Source organism: Leptidea sinapis, chromosome 37 (assembly GCF_905404315.1).
Source record: "Leptidea sinapis chromosome 37, ilLepSina1.1, whole genome shotgun sequence".
Lineage (NCBI taxonomy): Eukaryota > Metazoa > Arthropoda > Insecta > Lepidoptera > Pieridae > Leptidea > Leptidea sinapis.
This window is the reverse complement of record NC_066301.1, coordinates 747533-763709: the sequence shown is the minus strand read 5'-3', so window position 1 is coordinate 763709 and position 16177 is coordinate 747533. Positions and strand designations below refer to the sequence as shown.

At 38.2% G+C, this 16177-nt stretch overlaps 1 protein-coding gene across 1 annotated transcript; it reads right to left on the bottom strand.

Annotated features, from left to right (window-relative positions):
- Positions 1-362: 362 nt before the first annotated feature.
- Positions 363-15658, bottom strand: LOC126975684 (uncharacterized). Its single transcript, XM_050823685.1, has 4 exons — positions 14998-15658; positions 14386-14471; positions 4860-5188; positions 363-3516 (listed from the first exon to the last, which is right to left on the bottom strand). The coding sequence occupies exons 1-4, from the start codon at positions 15261-15263 to the stop codon at positions 3004-3006; spliced, it is 1194 nt and encodes a 397-aa protein (XP_050679642.1). The 5' UTR covers positions 15264-15658; the 3' UTR covers positions 363-3003.
- Between the last annotated feature and the right edge of the window lie 519 nt (positions 15659-16177).

The following is a 16177-nucleotide window of genomic DNA, read 5'->3' as shown; positions in this document are numbered from 1 at the left end:
TCTTCTAACATAAAAAATGATAATATCTCACCCTCATCAAAGCAGAGTTGTGGAATATAGTAACCAAAAATATTTTATTACATAAAAGTCTCAGTCTCACTGTGCAGAAGGCCTACCATCAACTTTTAATTAGCGATTCAATTCCGATGCAGTTCAGCTTAGTTACCTAAACTGAATCACTAAGATGCGTACCATGAAGTGCCTACAACTGAACGGCGTTTGGATCGCATAAGGAAGAATGAACGAAATAAATTTTTTCTCTGGTGTGAGAAAAAGATGATGCTACAGTCGGTTCACAAGTCTGTTTCTTACTCGAGCCATATGCGTTGCGTTTTGAAACCTATAAATGATATGATTGTAGATTTTAGAGTTTTTTTATTTATTTATTTAACAACAACAAGACAAACACTAACAAAAGCATAATAATATGATAACAATAAATAATAAATTCTAAGTGTTGGCTTAATTATAAGTGTTACACTCATTTCAATAACATACGAGGTGTGTTCAAAAAGTAACGAGAATTTTTAAATTTCGCGGGTTTGGAGAGTACGCCTGTATAAAATTTTTTTTTTATTATGTTGGTACACATGCCCCTGAAGTACGATAAAATTTTCCGCAATATTCATTGCTTACTTTTTGAGTGGCAGCCGCTAACGTTAGACGTGTTTTTCGAGCTCGGCGATTTTCGTGTGTGAAAAAAAATGTATCAAAGAATTTGTATTCAATTTTGCGTAAAAATGAAATAAAGTGTAGTGAAGTTTGTAAAATGTTAACAAAAGCATATGGTGAGTCTGCTATGAGTAAAGCAAGGATTTACGAGTGGTATAAGTGTTTCCAAGATGGCCGCGAAAACGTTGAAGATGACGAACGACCTTGATGCCCAAGCACATCAACAACCGATGAAAACGTGAAAAAAGTGAAAGAAATGGTTATGAACGATCGCCGAATCACAATCAGAGAAGTCGCTGATGATGTTGGTATACCAGTTGGCTCATGCCATGAAATTTTTTCGGATGTTTTGGGTATGAAACATGTGGCAGCAAAATTGTTAAATTTCGAACAAAAACAGCGGCGAATGGAAGTTGCTCAGGAGTCGCTAAATGAAGTTAATAACGATGCAGAACTACTCAAACGTGTTATAACAGGTGACGAAACATGGGTTTACGGATATGAATTTATTATTGCATTAAAAGGCCGTCGTTTTACAAGCATAGATGACATTAAAAGCGAATCGCTGAAAGAGCTAAAAGCTATTACAAAGATAGAGTTTCAAAAGTGTTTCGAGGATTGGAAAAAGCGTTGGCACAAGTGTATAATATCCGAGAGGGGTTACTTTGAAGGGGACAAAATAGATATTGATGAATAAATAAAGATTTTTTTCATAAAACAAAAATTCTCGTTATTTTTTGAACACACCTCGAACACACAAACACAAGTATTGAATTATATTGAATGCAGACATTATCGGAATATTTACAAATTGAATTAAACGTATGAATAAGAAATCAACAATATTTTATAATTATATTAAAACATGCATCATTTACAATTATATAAAACAGACTTAAACTTTTAACTATCTAAAACACTTTTAAAGGATTAAAACACTGTTTTTACATTAGATCTTTTAAAGTTACATTATTATTTAGTTTCTGCGCTTTATAGCGTCAAATTATAAACCATTAAACCCTTTTCAGTAGGTACTTTTGTTTTTAAATAGGAGGACAAACGAGCGTACGGGTCACCTGTTGTTAAGTGATCACCGCCGCCCACACTCTCTTGTAACACCAGAGGAATCACAGGTGCGTTGCCGGCCTTTACTTAGGTATTAAATAATAGTACCTAATATACAGTATGTATTTTACATTTATGAATTAAATGTAGCCACATACTTGTTATAGCATTTGCTGACGATATACAAAACATGAACGAAATCGGTGCACTAATTAGGTCAAAATGTAGACTTTTAATTTTGAGCGAATATTAACATGCTGTACATTGTAAAATCGGGTCACGGGGTTGCTAGGTCAACACTCAATGATTCAATGAACTTTAATCTTTGCACATCAAAATGCGATGTTGCCATTCCGTGCTCTTCAAGTTCAAAGACACTGGTCGGATAGAACACAAGCGATGTTGCCTGTTCGATACTCGCGTTGACTTCAAACGCGTCGGACCGTCAAGAACGCGAACGGGCTTAGGGTAGGGCACAATTAAATTAAAGGTCGATTTACATCAAACGAACACAGAGCTAGAGCTAGAACAAGAGCATTATTTCGTAATCTTTTAGTGTAAACGATAGCTATAGATCATCTGAACGAATATTCTTTGCTCATTCGTGTCAATTCTGTGGTTGGTATTGGTAGTGCTTCGCTATGTCTGACTCTGACAGCGATATCATAATTGCAAGTGCTGCATTTATTATTTTGTCGCAAAAACTCAAAAATAAAAGAAGGAAGAGACGTTGGTGGGTTACAAAGGATTAGAATTGTGCCAGAGGATTTTGATCATTTACTATCTCTGATCAGCGACAAAATTCGGAAATCAAGTACGAATTTTAGAGACTCGATTCCTACATATGACAGACTAGCAGTGACTTTGAGATTTTTGGCAACTGGAGATTCCTATGAAAGCCTGATGTATTTTACTAAAATGTCTAAATCTACAATATGTAATCCTATATCTGAAGTATGTGCCACGATAAATGAAACATTGCAAGACTATGCTAAGGTAAGTAAACAATTTTGTTATTATTTTTATACATACAGCACACACGTATTATCACGACCGTAATTATTAGTGAAAGTAAGTAGATAAACTTAGACAATTTATTTTAGACTAAGACATTTACTAAAAAAAAACAATCAGAGAACTTAAGTACACAAAAAAAGTAACTAGAAACGAAATATTACTTAAAATTGTTAATAAAATGCAGCAGACTCTCTAGTTTCTTCTGTTGCGGTACCATCCGGAATTTGTAATTGTTGGCCTATGTTCACATTACTTTCTGAACTGTTTTCCATCTGGTTGGGTAGATTGATCTGTGATTGCATTTTGTGAACTGTCTGAATTGTCTGAATATGAAGACATCGGAGTTGATGCGAAATTTGACTCAACATCAAATTTCCCCAAATCGACATCGAACAGTATATTATTTATGTAATGTTCAACATACGCTTTCGTCCGTTTCGAATATTCACAACAATGTTTTGAAGCAACATGACTTCCAAAAGCTTGACTCTTGTCCCTTATCTTTGATTCATGTGTATCTTTTAAAATACGGTAGGCTTCGGCTACTCGATGGTCTTCATGTTTAGATCTTTTTGGTGGTATGAACGTGTGGCCAGATCCAGATCGCAGAGACGTTGAAGGTTGCCATTGTGTTGTGGTGTTTCTTGATCCTAATGAAGCTGCAGGTTGTGGATGTGTTGTTGAATCTGACTGTGTACCTGCATTAGGGTCTACCGCTACCGCAGTTTCTTCTTCATTTCGCTGATTCTCCTGCTCATCAGCCTATGTAAAAAAAACAGTTTAATTAATATACACTCTAAAATAAGTTGTTATTCATTTCAGACACCGTCAACAGAAGAAGAATGGCTATCAATCGCTCAGGAATTCAATGAGAAGTGGAATTTCCCAAACTGTGTTGGTGCTGTAGATGGGAAACACTGCGTCATACAAGCACCTATTAATAGTGGAAGCTACTTTTTTAATTATAAATCCACATTCAGTGTGGTGTTATTCTACTACTACAACTTTATATTCGCCGATATTGGTTGTCAGGGCAGAATATCAGATGGCGGAGTTTTCAGAAACACTTCTTTCTATCAGAAACTACAAAATAATGATTTAAATTTGCCTAATGACCAAAGACTTCCAGGAAGACAGCAGAATGTGCCATTCGTATTTGTAGCTGATGATGCATTCCCATTACAAAGACACATCATGAAGCCGTATCCTGGTACTCACGATAGGGGTTCCGAAAAACGAATTTACAACTACCGTTTGTCTAGAGCAAGACGAATAGTAGAAAATGCGTTTGGCATACTTTCAGCAGTTTTTCGTGTATTACGAAAACCTATGTTGCTACAACCGGATAAAGCATCTCTCATCGTAATGACCTGCGTATACCTACATAATTATTTGATGAAACGGAAAGCTTCTAGGAAGCTATATAATTCACCGGGCATGATGGACAGAATTGAAGATGACGTCGTTATTCCAGGCCAGTGGAAAAATGTGGACCGTTTATCATCATTTCTCCCGTTACCCAACACTGGACGTAGACACACTTTACAATGTGAAAATATCCGAAAAGAATTTTCAGACTATTTTAATTTGACTGATATTTTGCCATGCCAAAACAATATTGTATAATTGCAGGGGTGTGCACTAGAGTTTCAGGGCAAGAAGTTTTCGAAATAGTTATAAATGTAACTACTTACTTAAAGTAAAAGCACCAATCAAGCTAATAACTTTAAAACGGCTGAAGCGATTTTGATGAAGCATAGCTAAAAACACTCCCGACTAATTCAACTTTCAAACATAAAAATCAAAATCGGTTCATCCATTCGGGAGATAAGATGCTACAGACACACACACACACACACACAGGCCGTCAAACTTACAAAACCCCATCGTTTTTGCCGCCGGGGGTTAAAAACAGGATATATATTCAATTTTGCTTATTTTTTATAACTACCTATTGTTTAAACTGTCCATCATGTTACCGACATTATGGGCAAATACCTAAAACACATGAGCCGCACTGACCGTGCGGATAGAATAGAAAAAGCGGGCTGTCAATGTCAGGTTTACCCTACCATTAAATAAGTATAATAAATAAACCTACTTACCATGTTTTTATTTTGGTTAGTGTCGAAATCAATTGTTTTCCTCGGTTTATATTTGTCCATCAAAAAGTGCATACTTTTAAATGCAAACCATTTAGAATTATAAGTACAATCGGCACCGCTGCCTGATTTCGAACTCATTGTTTTTTGCCTTTCTCGGCGGTTTTTTTCTCTCTCTCTTGCATCTTGCAAGAAGCGAGTCCATCTTTTTTTTTTAATTTCATTCATTTTTAATTCTTCAACATTACATTCCAATAGTTTTGCAATTTCCTGCCTCGTCTTGTTTGTAAGTTGTATTTTTATATTGTTCATACGTCGGATCCCACACACATCTGGAATTTTGGTAGGCTTCTATCATTAATAAACACTTTTCTTGAGACCAATCCATAATTTAATCGATATAGGTATGTATACAATCGCTAGAACACAAGAACGCTCTGAAGAGACCGCTCAGGGGCGCGAGCACTTCCGAACACGCAAGAACGCTCTAAGCAACTGTTCGCACGCTCTAGCGCCGTTTACATCGAGCGAGCGAGCATTCTTAGAATATTCCATAGAATCTTTGCGAACGCACTAAGAACAACGAAAGAATGCTCTACGCCTGTTTACACTCAAATAATTTGATATAGTGGGGATAGAATGAGCATTCGCTCGTCTGATGTAGATCGACCTTTAAGGAAATAATACCCGATTCAAAAAGCTATTAAAATTAAAATACTTAGCGCACAGTGTTTCTAGAAATATCATAAAAAACCTTAAAACACTATGCTTACTAAAATACTTAGTGTATTTAATGAAATGAAATGAAAATTAATTTATTTAAATTATGCTTAAGTACAAAACAGATAATAATTATAAACAAAGGAGTAATAGTAAATAATAATAACGTTTTTAAGCAGTCGTTCGCAAAACTCCCAGCAACGCCAAATGATCTAGCAGTTCACACACACACACGCAAACAATACTATAACACACACACGCGCACATTTAAAATATTATTATGTACTCTAAGCATGTTATTTTAAGGCTAAGAAAGAGCGGAGCCTCCTGGCACAAGCATTCTTTATATGCTTAAAAGGAGGTTCTTGCCACTATTTATTATGGAAAATTTGTTAAAACCAATAAAGAATTTTATTATTATATTATTGACACGAGAGTGGGTCAGGGATTGGAAATAATACTCCGCTTATAGGAACTTTATTTGCGTTCACTTTTTCTGAACTTGCACTTCGCCGGTCTGCCGCTGTTCCTCTTGTGGGTGGCGGTACCTTCAACGCGTCACACCGCACCGAACACTAAGTCTTTCCTATCATTTTCTTCTTCGAACACTTCCACTTTTCACTACTTCTTCTTTTCTTCTTTACACTTTCGAGTCAGTTCTAGTTAGAACTGCCGTAGGCCACGCTTAGTACGGCTTATATACCCCCGGATCTGTTCTATTTTCAAAATGATTCTCCCATTCCATCTTTAAATTTAAATTGTACTAGAAAATTCTTTTAACTAATTTTATCCTGCGTACATTTTCCATCCCTTTTTTTCTGTTCGATTTGATCCTGAACTTACTAGAAATTTCCATTAACTTTACAAAACCCAAAAAATTCCATACACTGGTAGGTATATCGAACCCGGGTCTACAGTGTCTAAAGTAAACACTTTTACGCTGAAGCTACGAGTATTGCTAACGGAGCTGTTGAAATTATCAATGTCTTGAAGTTTGACAACTCTCGTCATGTACGTTGCTGCACGATATGACGTTTGACAACTCTCGTACTATACGTCGAAGCGATGCTACGCGACATTATTATTAGAAAACCAAACTCTACCTACTACTTTCAAATTTGTGGCAAAGAAGTCAGATTATTAATGTTAACTAATTTTGCATTAGGTATTTAATATCTATATTTAAGTGTAATTCCAAAGTGTGTGTTTTATTTTTTCTAGCGTTTTTATTCTGACTTATATAAAGGAATAATTTCTTCTTTTTATTAATGTTTTTGCGAATATTATTTTTGTTAAATATAGTATTATCAGCATTGGTTACATTTGACTGGTGTTCACAAGAGTCTACTTATGGATAATAATAAATAAAAAAATACTGATTAATGAAACAAGTATAATTGTTACCACATTAGTGTAAAATAATAATTAGACAGAGGTATCTTTAAGTGTAATTCCAAAGAAGTGTAACGATAGTAATTTCCAAGTTTGTGCTATTTTAAGTTCTTAATGATAATGTTTATAAGAAAATAAAATAAATCTGTAAAATTAACTAATAACGTAGTGGCACCAATCACCGACAAGGACCAATGATCGACGTTTTTTTATGTAATTCAAAAAAATAAGAGTAGGAAATTGATTTTCTAATATGGCTACTCTATCTCATAGACTATATGCTTCCTGCTGTCATCTAGTGACACTTGAAAGAAATCCGCTATTTTCTCTAAAAATGGCCGCGTAAGATCGTGTGTGATGAGTCTACGTTAAGTTAGTACAATGTTTTGTTCATTATCTTGACGTGTTAAAACTTATTTTAATTTGGTGTTTTTTACGGCATTTTATGGGGATTATAGTAACGATAAATTGACTTCCTCCAATTATCCTGCCCTGTACTTTCTCCGGGGCGTAAAAAGAATAGGGGAGTCCCAGGCCCATGGGTGTCGTAAGAGGCGACTAAGGGCTTCTTAGAAGTGGGAGAGTCACGCTGCCGTCTTATGACGTCAGCACAATCGGGCCAGACTCGTCCGGGTTAATTACCACACTCGCACAGAATACCGGCGTGAAGTAGCGGCCTAGTGCCGCTATGTTTCGCATAGGTTAGTGTCGAGGACCGGAGGCCATCCCTTCCCCCCCCCCCCACACAAATTATGAGAGCGGTACGTAAAAAGATATTACCCCAGGAGGGTACCAGCTCTACCAGAGCCGGAGAATCCCTCCCCGAGCACTCTCGCTCGGGCCGTCCTTCGTATGGGCACAGAACCGCGCATGACCGAGGACAAACGAGGCAGTAACACCACGGCACCCCGCTCCACGCTCAACGTGGACTTTTGCAATATCAGGGGAATTCACTCCAATTTAATCGCCGTCCACCACCACCTTGAGACGGCGCAGCCGGCCTTGTGTTTCCTTACGGAGACTCAGATATCTCGACCTAGCGATACGTCATATTTAACGTACCCCGGGTACAAAATTGAGCACAACTTTTTGCCTCATGCCGGGGTATGTGTGTACGTTAGGGAGAATATCTGCTGTCGCCGTCTCGGCAATTTTGAGGGTAGGGACCTGTCTACTCTCTGGCTCCCGTAGATTTAGACGACCGCGTCCGTATCTATGCGTGTGTCTACAGGTCCCATAGTGGTAACGCAGAAACCGATCATCTCATGGGCTGCGTTCAAGCAGCAATTGACGTCGTGCTTGCACAGATCCCCTCCGCTGAAATCGTGGTCTTGGGTGATTTCAACGGGCACAATGCCGAATGGCTTGGATCACGTACCACAGACTACGCAGGGCGATCTGTGCATAATTTTGCATTGGCGTATGGTCTGTCCCAATTGGTTGAGTCGCCAACGCGGCTCCCGGATGTGGATAGCCACATGCCGTCCTTATTAGATCTTCTGCTGACTACACATCCCGATGGTTACCAGGTCTTTGTCGACGCCCCTCTCGGAACGTCCGACCATTGCCTGGTCAGGAGTGTAGTGCCTATCCGACGCCAACGTCGCAGACCACCAGCGACCCGCCGCGTTTGGCACTACAAGTCAGCAGATTGGGATAGGATGCGTTCCTTTTTTGCATCCTACCCTTGGGGCAAGGTTTGTTTCCCTTCGGATGATCCTAGTGCCTGCGCCATTGCAGTAGGCGATGTGATACTGCAGGGCATGGATATTTTTATACCAAGCTCTGTAGTACCGATCGGTGGCAGATCACAGCCCTGGTTCGATGCGTCAGTTAAAGCAGCATCTGACTGCAAAAAATAGGCGTATCGAACTTGGGTTGCGGCGCTGGGCACAAAGGATCCGAACTGCAAAGTTCTTAAGAGGAAATATAACCGTGCCTCCAGATTTTTTAAGCGGCAAATCGCCCGTGCGAAGTCTAAGCACGTCGTCAAAATCGGCGAGCAGCTTTCCAGTTACCCGACCGGAACACGCAAGTTCTGGTCGTTGTCGAAAGCTGCTCTTGGTAACTTCAACCAGCCGTCCTTGCCGCCGTTGCACATGAGGCCTGGCCCATACGGCAAAAGAGAAAGCCGAGCTCCTGTGCGCTCTTTTCGTCTCCAACTCGACTCTTGACGACAACGGAAAAACACTGCCGACCATCCCGCGGTGTCAGAGCTCTATGCCTGAAGTACAGTTCAGACAGAAAACTGTTAGGCGAGCTCTGTTTTCGTTGGACGTCAGGAAGTCGAGCGGGCCGGATGGCATTTCTCCAATCGTGCTTAGAACGTGTGCCCCTGAGTTGACGCCGGTGCTAACGCGTTTATTCCGGCACTCTTATTCCAAAGGCGTAGTCCCTGACTCATGGAAGTCAGCCCTTGTCCATCCGATCCAAAAAAAAGGAGACAGTTCGGATCCGGCGAACTACAGGCCTATTGCTTTCACCTCCCTGCTCTCCAAAATCATGGAGAGCATAATTAGCCACCAGCTTTTAGTATACCTAGAGGGTCACAAGTTGATCAACGACCGACAGTACGGCTTTCGCCATGGACGGTCGGCAGGTGATCTTCTGGTATACCTAACACATATATGGGCGGCGGCTATTGAAAGCAAGGGGGAAGGAGGAGGTTAGCCTGGATATAGCGAAGGCCTTTGATCGTGTATGGCACAAGGCGCTCCTCTCAAAACTTCCATCATTTGGGCTTCCCGAGAGCTTGTGCAAGTGGACCTCCAGCTTCCTCACTGGGCGTAGCATACAGGTCGTTGTCGACGGATATTGCTCGAACCCGAAGCCCGTGAATGCTGGAGTGCCCCAAGGCTGTGTGCTATCTCCTACGCTGTTTCTTCTGCATATCAATGATATGTTGGACACCTCCAACATGCATTGCTATGCAGATGACAGCACTGGTGATGCCGTATACACGGGCCATGCAGGTCTCTCTCGGGAAATCGTCGACCAGTGCCGGGAGAAACTTGTGTCTTCTATCGAGTCCTCTCTCGAGAAGGTCGCGGAATGGGGTAAATTGAACCTTGTCCAATTTAACCTCCAGAAGACTCAAGTTTGCGCGTTTACCACTAAAAAAACCCCATTTGTCGTATCACCGCTCTTCGAGAACACTTCTCTTAAAGCCGCGCCTAGTATCGGAATACTGGGTCTCGAAATCTCGAGCGATTGCCAATTCCGTGGCCATCTGGAGGGCAAAGCCAAATTGGCTTCGAAGAAGCTGGGCGTCACCAATAGAGCACGGCAATACTTCAAGCCGGCCCACATTATAGCGCTCTACAAAGCGCAGGTCCGGCCACACATGGAGTATTGCTGTCATCTCTGGTCTGGTGCACCCCAGTATCTGCTCGATCCATTTGACCGCGTGCAACGTAGAGCAACTCGAATTGTCGGGGACTCAGTGCTCTGTGAACGGCTGGATCACTTGGCGTTGCGTAGAGACGTCGCTTCATTGTATGTCTTCTACCGCATTTATCACGGGGAGTGTTCCGAAGAGCTGTTTAACCTGATTCCTGCCGCCGAATTTCACCATCGCACGACACGCCACAAGTTAGGATATCATCCCCACCATCTGGATGTGTGGCGGCCCTCCACAGTGCGGTTTTCAAGAAGCTTTCTCCCTCGTACTACAAAGCTGTGGAATGAGCTTCCTTGTGCGGTGTTTCGGGGACGATACGACATGGGTACCTTCAAAAAAAGCGCGTACACCTTCCTTAAAGGCCTGCAACGCTCTTGTGATTCCTCTGGTGTTGCAAGAGAATGTGGGCGGCGGTGATCACTTAACACCAGGTGACCCGTACGCTCGTTTGTCCTTCTATTCCATAAAAAAAAAAAAATATCGACAAGTGTCGATAATTTTCTTTTTTTAATATTTTATTTTTTAAGAGAATATTGTCCTTTGGTTATTTCTGAACTGTCAGATATATTTAATAAGTTTATCAAAGTATAGTTACCAGTAATCGACACGATGTCGATTACTGGAGTTACAATGTGTCGATAATTAGTTCTTGCAGATGGCTCCGAGAAAAAACTATACTTTCTATCTGATAGAGAAAGCAATTGAGGCTGTAAGTGATGGCGAAAAGATTGCAGTGGCTGCGCAACCTTTCGGATTACGCTTCATGACAAAATAACTAAACATAACAGATAACTTATCTAGAGCTCGAGATAACGTGCCTGAGAGTAACATCAAAACCTGGTTTAATGAAATAGAAAGTTATTTGAATAACTTCAAAACTATTCTAAATAATCCACACAGGTTATTTAATACAGACGTAAGCGCGTTTTTTTTGTCACCCAAACCTGATCGAGTAATCGCCAAAAAAGGAGAGAAACACCTATATCGTAGCTGTGGGAATGATAAGGACAACCTTACCGTCCTAATCACTGGAAATGCAGCCGGAGACCTAGCCCCTCCGATGATCGTTTTTAATTATGAACGAATGCCGTCGTCCATTGCTGCCAGTGTTCCCGATGAGTGGATGGATGTGCAGCAGCACATTCTGTAGAATATGTGTCTAACGTTTTCAACCCTTGGTTCTGGCCAAGGGTTGCTCTAGCAAAATAATATTGAAAAACCGATTTTACTCTTTCTGGATGGCTACAAATCACACGCTCACGCTACACTCATCTAATTTTTGCTCCCAAAATGGCATTGAGATCTTTGCTCTATACCCAAACTCTACACATATTTTACAACCGATGGACTTGTCAGTATTCAGACCCCTCAAAGCAAATTGGAAAAAAGCCGTGACGCAATGGAAAATGGAAAACCTTGGACAAAATCTTCGTAAAGAGAATTTTGCGGCAGTGCTCCAAAAAGCACTTGCAAACATCACGAAAGATTCGTGTCAAAAATGGGTTCTGAGCGGGGGGCTATTTTCCATTTGGGCCTGATTATATTGACATGTCTAAATTAGACAAACCGAAAAAGAAACCGCGAATTAAACTAAACCGGCGCAGACAGAATTTCTGAAGTATTTAGAAAAAGATATTATAAAAGCTTTTTCAGTTGAAAAGTAACACCAATTAAATAAATTATTCTTTGAAAATAGAAGAACACTCGAAAGTAGCATCCCCAATGAAGACGAGGCTTTATATGTGATTTGGTCCAAAAATAAATCCGAAAAGGCGTGTTCATTCATTCGAATCCAATGAATGCTGCTTCAACGTCAGACATAGACAAGAACAGACAGGAACAAATATATACAATCCCAAATAACGTAACGACTGCTCTAATGAAAGAAGTTTTAACCGAAGACGCTTTTTCATCAGGTGTTGATCTATATCTTTTGAGATATTATACTCAAAACATTCCTTCAGTCTACCAAACTTGGTAACCTTGCAGACTCGTTTGCAGGTAATATAGTCGAAAACTGGGTGACGATAACTGGTAATTGTCGGTAACTGGGTGTTGACTATTGGAGTGCTAATGTCGAAAATTGGAGATATTAATAGTACATACATTTATTTTATTTATTACTCGTCTACATCATATTTTAAAAATACAATATAGTCGATTTGGTCAATTCCCTTAGTGATTTGATCAAATCACAGAGTATGATTGAAGAACAACACGATTTTAGCATTTCTATAAGCAAATCTGATGGTTTGATCAAATGCCAGGTTTGGTTGCTTGAAATGACAATGAGTGACGCGACTAGAAGAACTTATGATGTAAAAACGAGAACATCAGACTTCAGTCATAACGCGACCCGGACAGTTTAGGTGGAATGGTTCCACTTGTGGTTTCTTTTTAATAAAATAGGGCCTCTAAGCCTTTAGAGAAACTTTTATCTGTTTTGAGGTTAGGTTACATTAATTTGATTTTCAAGACTGGTACATTACCTTTTCATGGGAGTGGGGGAGTGAGCCAGGGGAGAGGATCACCCTTTCTCCCGGTTCCCCTCCCACCCCCCTCAACCTGTGACATGATAGGTACTAAATTCTTACCAAACAAACCTTATAAATACCAAAGAAAATACTTTTTGTCATTTCACAGAACCAACTCTGTCATTTGGTCAAATCGCTGTTTTCCTGTACCTTGAATTACAAATTAAAGATTTGCTTAGTTTTCACAAAAATAAACTGATTAAAACGAGTTATGAACACACCTCCATTCATGTTTATTTGATAGGGGCTTTACTGCCTTGTCTTTAGTATTTCACTTTTGGTATTTGTTTTCAGTATTTTGTTTTACAAAAAAGTCCAATAAAGTATTCTCTTCTCATCTTTCATCAATTCCGTTTTCCTATTCTATATGTTTACATTATTTTTTAAAAGTATTAACAAAACCATTCACTTTCGGCTAAGAAAGTAGCAATTTTTTTTAATCACTCTCTTTGACACATAAACTCTCCAGTTAAGGTTGAAATATTACCTCATGGTATGTATGAATGAACAAACTAAAACAGTTTGCGATTCAATTTTTGACTTGATTTGAAGTCAACCTAGTTCATGGTAGACCCACTGTTCTTTAATAGAATTTAAAATAATATCACGTCTAACACCTTCTTAACTCAAAAAGTTATAAAGAATTGCCTTATTCAAAATGCCTACTATATGATTAAAGAATAAAGAGGATAAAGAAGTATGGAAAATAGATGCTCCTGGTCCACATAAATTTCTTTATATTAAGATTGTATAATCAAATGTTACATAAATATACTATTTATTCTTTTGTTTTATACAGAATCCACAGTACTTGCATTAAATAGAATCATTTGTGGTCTTGCAAAGTTACAAAATTAATGTAATGTAATGTAACATGGTTTATCATGCTCAATGAATGGCATTGCTTGCAGCGGTGTTGTGTGCCGGTTTGTTTCCTCCCCTCAAATATGTGAGAAGGGAACAATGGCTGGTCCATGAGTCAACTTGTGAACAGGTGCTGGTAGTGGTGCTAGGTCGACCTGTTATAATAAATAAATCATTGTATTTGTTGGATGCAATTACTACTTGTGACAGTAATTCTTACACAAACAATGTTCCAGTTCAAGCTCTAAATGTTGATACATCTAATTTAATTCTTTATTAATTTTTATGAAATAGTTTATATTATTTAAACAGGACTCATATATTGGATGTAGCACCTTACAAACCAATTTGTTATGTACATTACAGCCATTGTAAAATACTCTATTTGATTGAGAAGAGTGGCTGTTGTGTTTATTAAAAATTGTTCTTCTCACGAGCTCAACTATTAACAAACATATATTATATGTTCACTATAGTTTACTATATGTTCACTATAGTTCACTATATGTTCACTATAGTTTACTATAGTAAACTCAGTAATTTAAAAGAAATATTTGTAGTGATAATTCAGTTCCGCTTAGTTTAAGCCTAATTGAATAAAGTGACTTTGAAATAATACCTCTTGACAATGGTTCCAATAAGGTCTTGTACGCTTCATTAACAAGTGATGAATATCTTTCAGATATTTCCTGCTCTGTTTTATTTCTGAAAAAAGAAAAGCATCAAATAATTAGTGTGATTAAAGTGAGCTTGACTTTTGGAACAACCTACTACTCTTGTTGCCTGGCTTCCAGCAAGCTCTCATCAAGTCTTGAGGGACAGATGCATACTATATAATTTATGTGCCTGATTTTAATAACCTCAAAGTATTACTTTGTGTTGAGACATTTGTCTTATATTCTATATTATTAAATATTTCATGTGCACTTGGTTTGTTACTAATGCTGAAATAATGTGAATGTGAGTCTATGAACACTGAGGCGTTATCAGAAATGTAATTAGACTTGAATCAGAGGGTTATGTATATATATAAAGAAGACTGTATTACCACCTCAATAATCTAATATAAAAAGTATATTACTATAAGTTGGATTCTATTTCATTTTCGGTTATAATATATAAGTACATGTGTAACAAAATGCACAATAAATTTTGAGTCAAGCTCTTGTGATAGTGCCTGGTGAGTTTTCCAAACACCATAAAAATCATTTACAATTTATGAATTACTTACTTATTAGCAAACTTATCAGGATGTAGGAGTTTTTGCAGATGTTTAAATTTCATTGATAGATCATTTTCATTAATGTCATATGTTTCATGAACACCCATTATTTTAAAGTAGTTTACATCATCGGTAGGTTTCTGCAGAACTTTACAATTTTCACAAAATAAATATGCAATCGTCGAGGGATTGTTATTACCACACGACCAACACGAAAGAGAACAAATATGATTCAGAACAAGATGCGAAGCTTTAATTCGAAGAATATTAATCATTGTTATAAATATTACACGTCCATAACTCAATTTAACCAACTGAAATAAACTAATTCCCAAGAAAGTTAATACATAGTCAACACAACTACAAATAATAACCACAAAAAGTAAACACTCTTCGTTATTAGTTTATTACATCATTTTTCTAGACTTAAACCTATTCATTATCAAGTTTCAACATAGTGTGATGCAAATGGATGCAAAGATTAAAATTAAATATTTATTATTATTTACTGTGATATTATGTTATTAATAGGTACATATTTTTTTTTTATTTGCCCATTAAGGGCAGGCTATAGTCTATAGACCATACGCCTAGTCTTTCGTATAATATAATCAGTCCATTTTTCCTTACTTGTCTTAAGTTGTAAACAAATATAGATTAGGCCCACAGAGTACCTTATGATTATGGCACAGAACACTTTGGAATAAGGCGTACAGAGAACCAGCTCGTACCAAGAGATAATTCAAAGAGATGGGGATCATCGAACGAATGAACGACTTAATGGTTTTTATGCAGTGAAAAGTATCGGGTAGAAGGGTAAAAATAATACGACTAGTTATTTTATTAGTTTTATTATTCGCATTCGGATGGTAAAAACTATACCTATCTTATAATATTATTATATACCTAAAGCAAATAATAATAATAATTAATCAGGAGTTTTCTGTTAGGAGCCTCTAAGAGCCACCTTTAATGTAATAATTCCTCTGGATGGCTCACTAGGAAACCCTGTGGAGAGCAAACCAGTGATTTCCGTCCGCTTTGTAATTTAATGTTAGTCTACATCAATGAATGAATACAAATATGTATATATCTACAAGAATATGCCTTATCTTATAATGTTTTTTTTAAATGAAAAACAAATAAGCAATCGGGAGATTTCCGTTTGGAGCTAAGTTCGTTATAACAA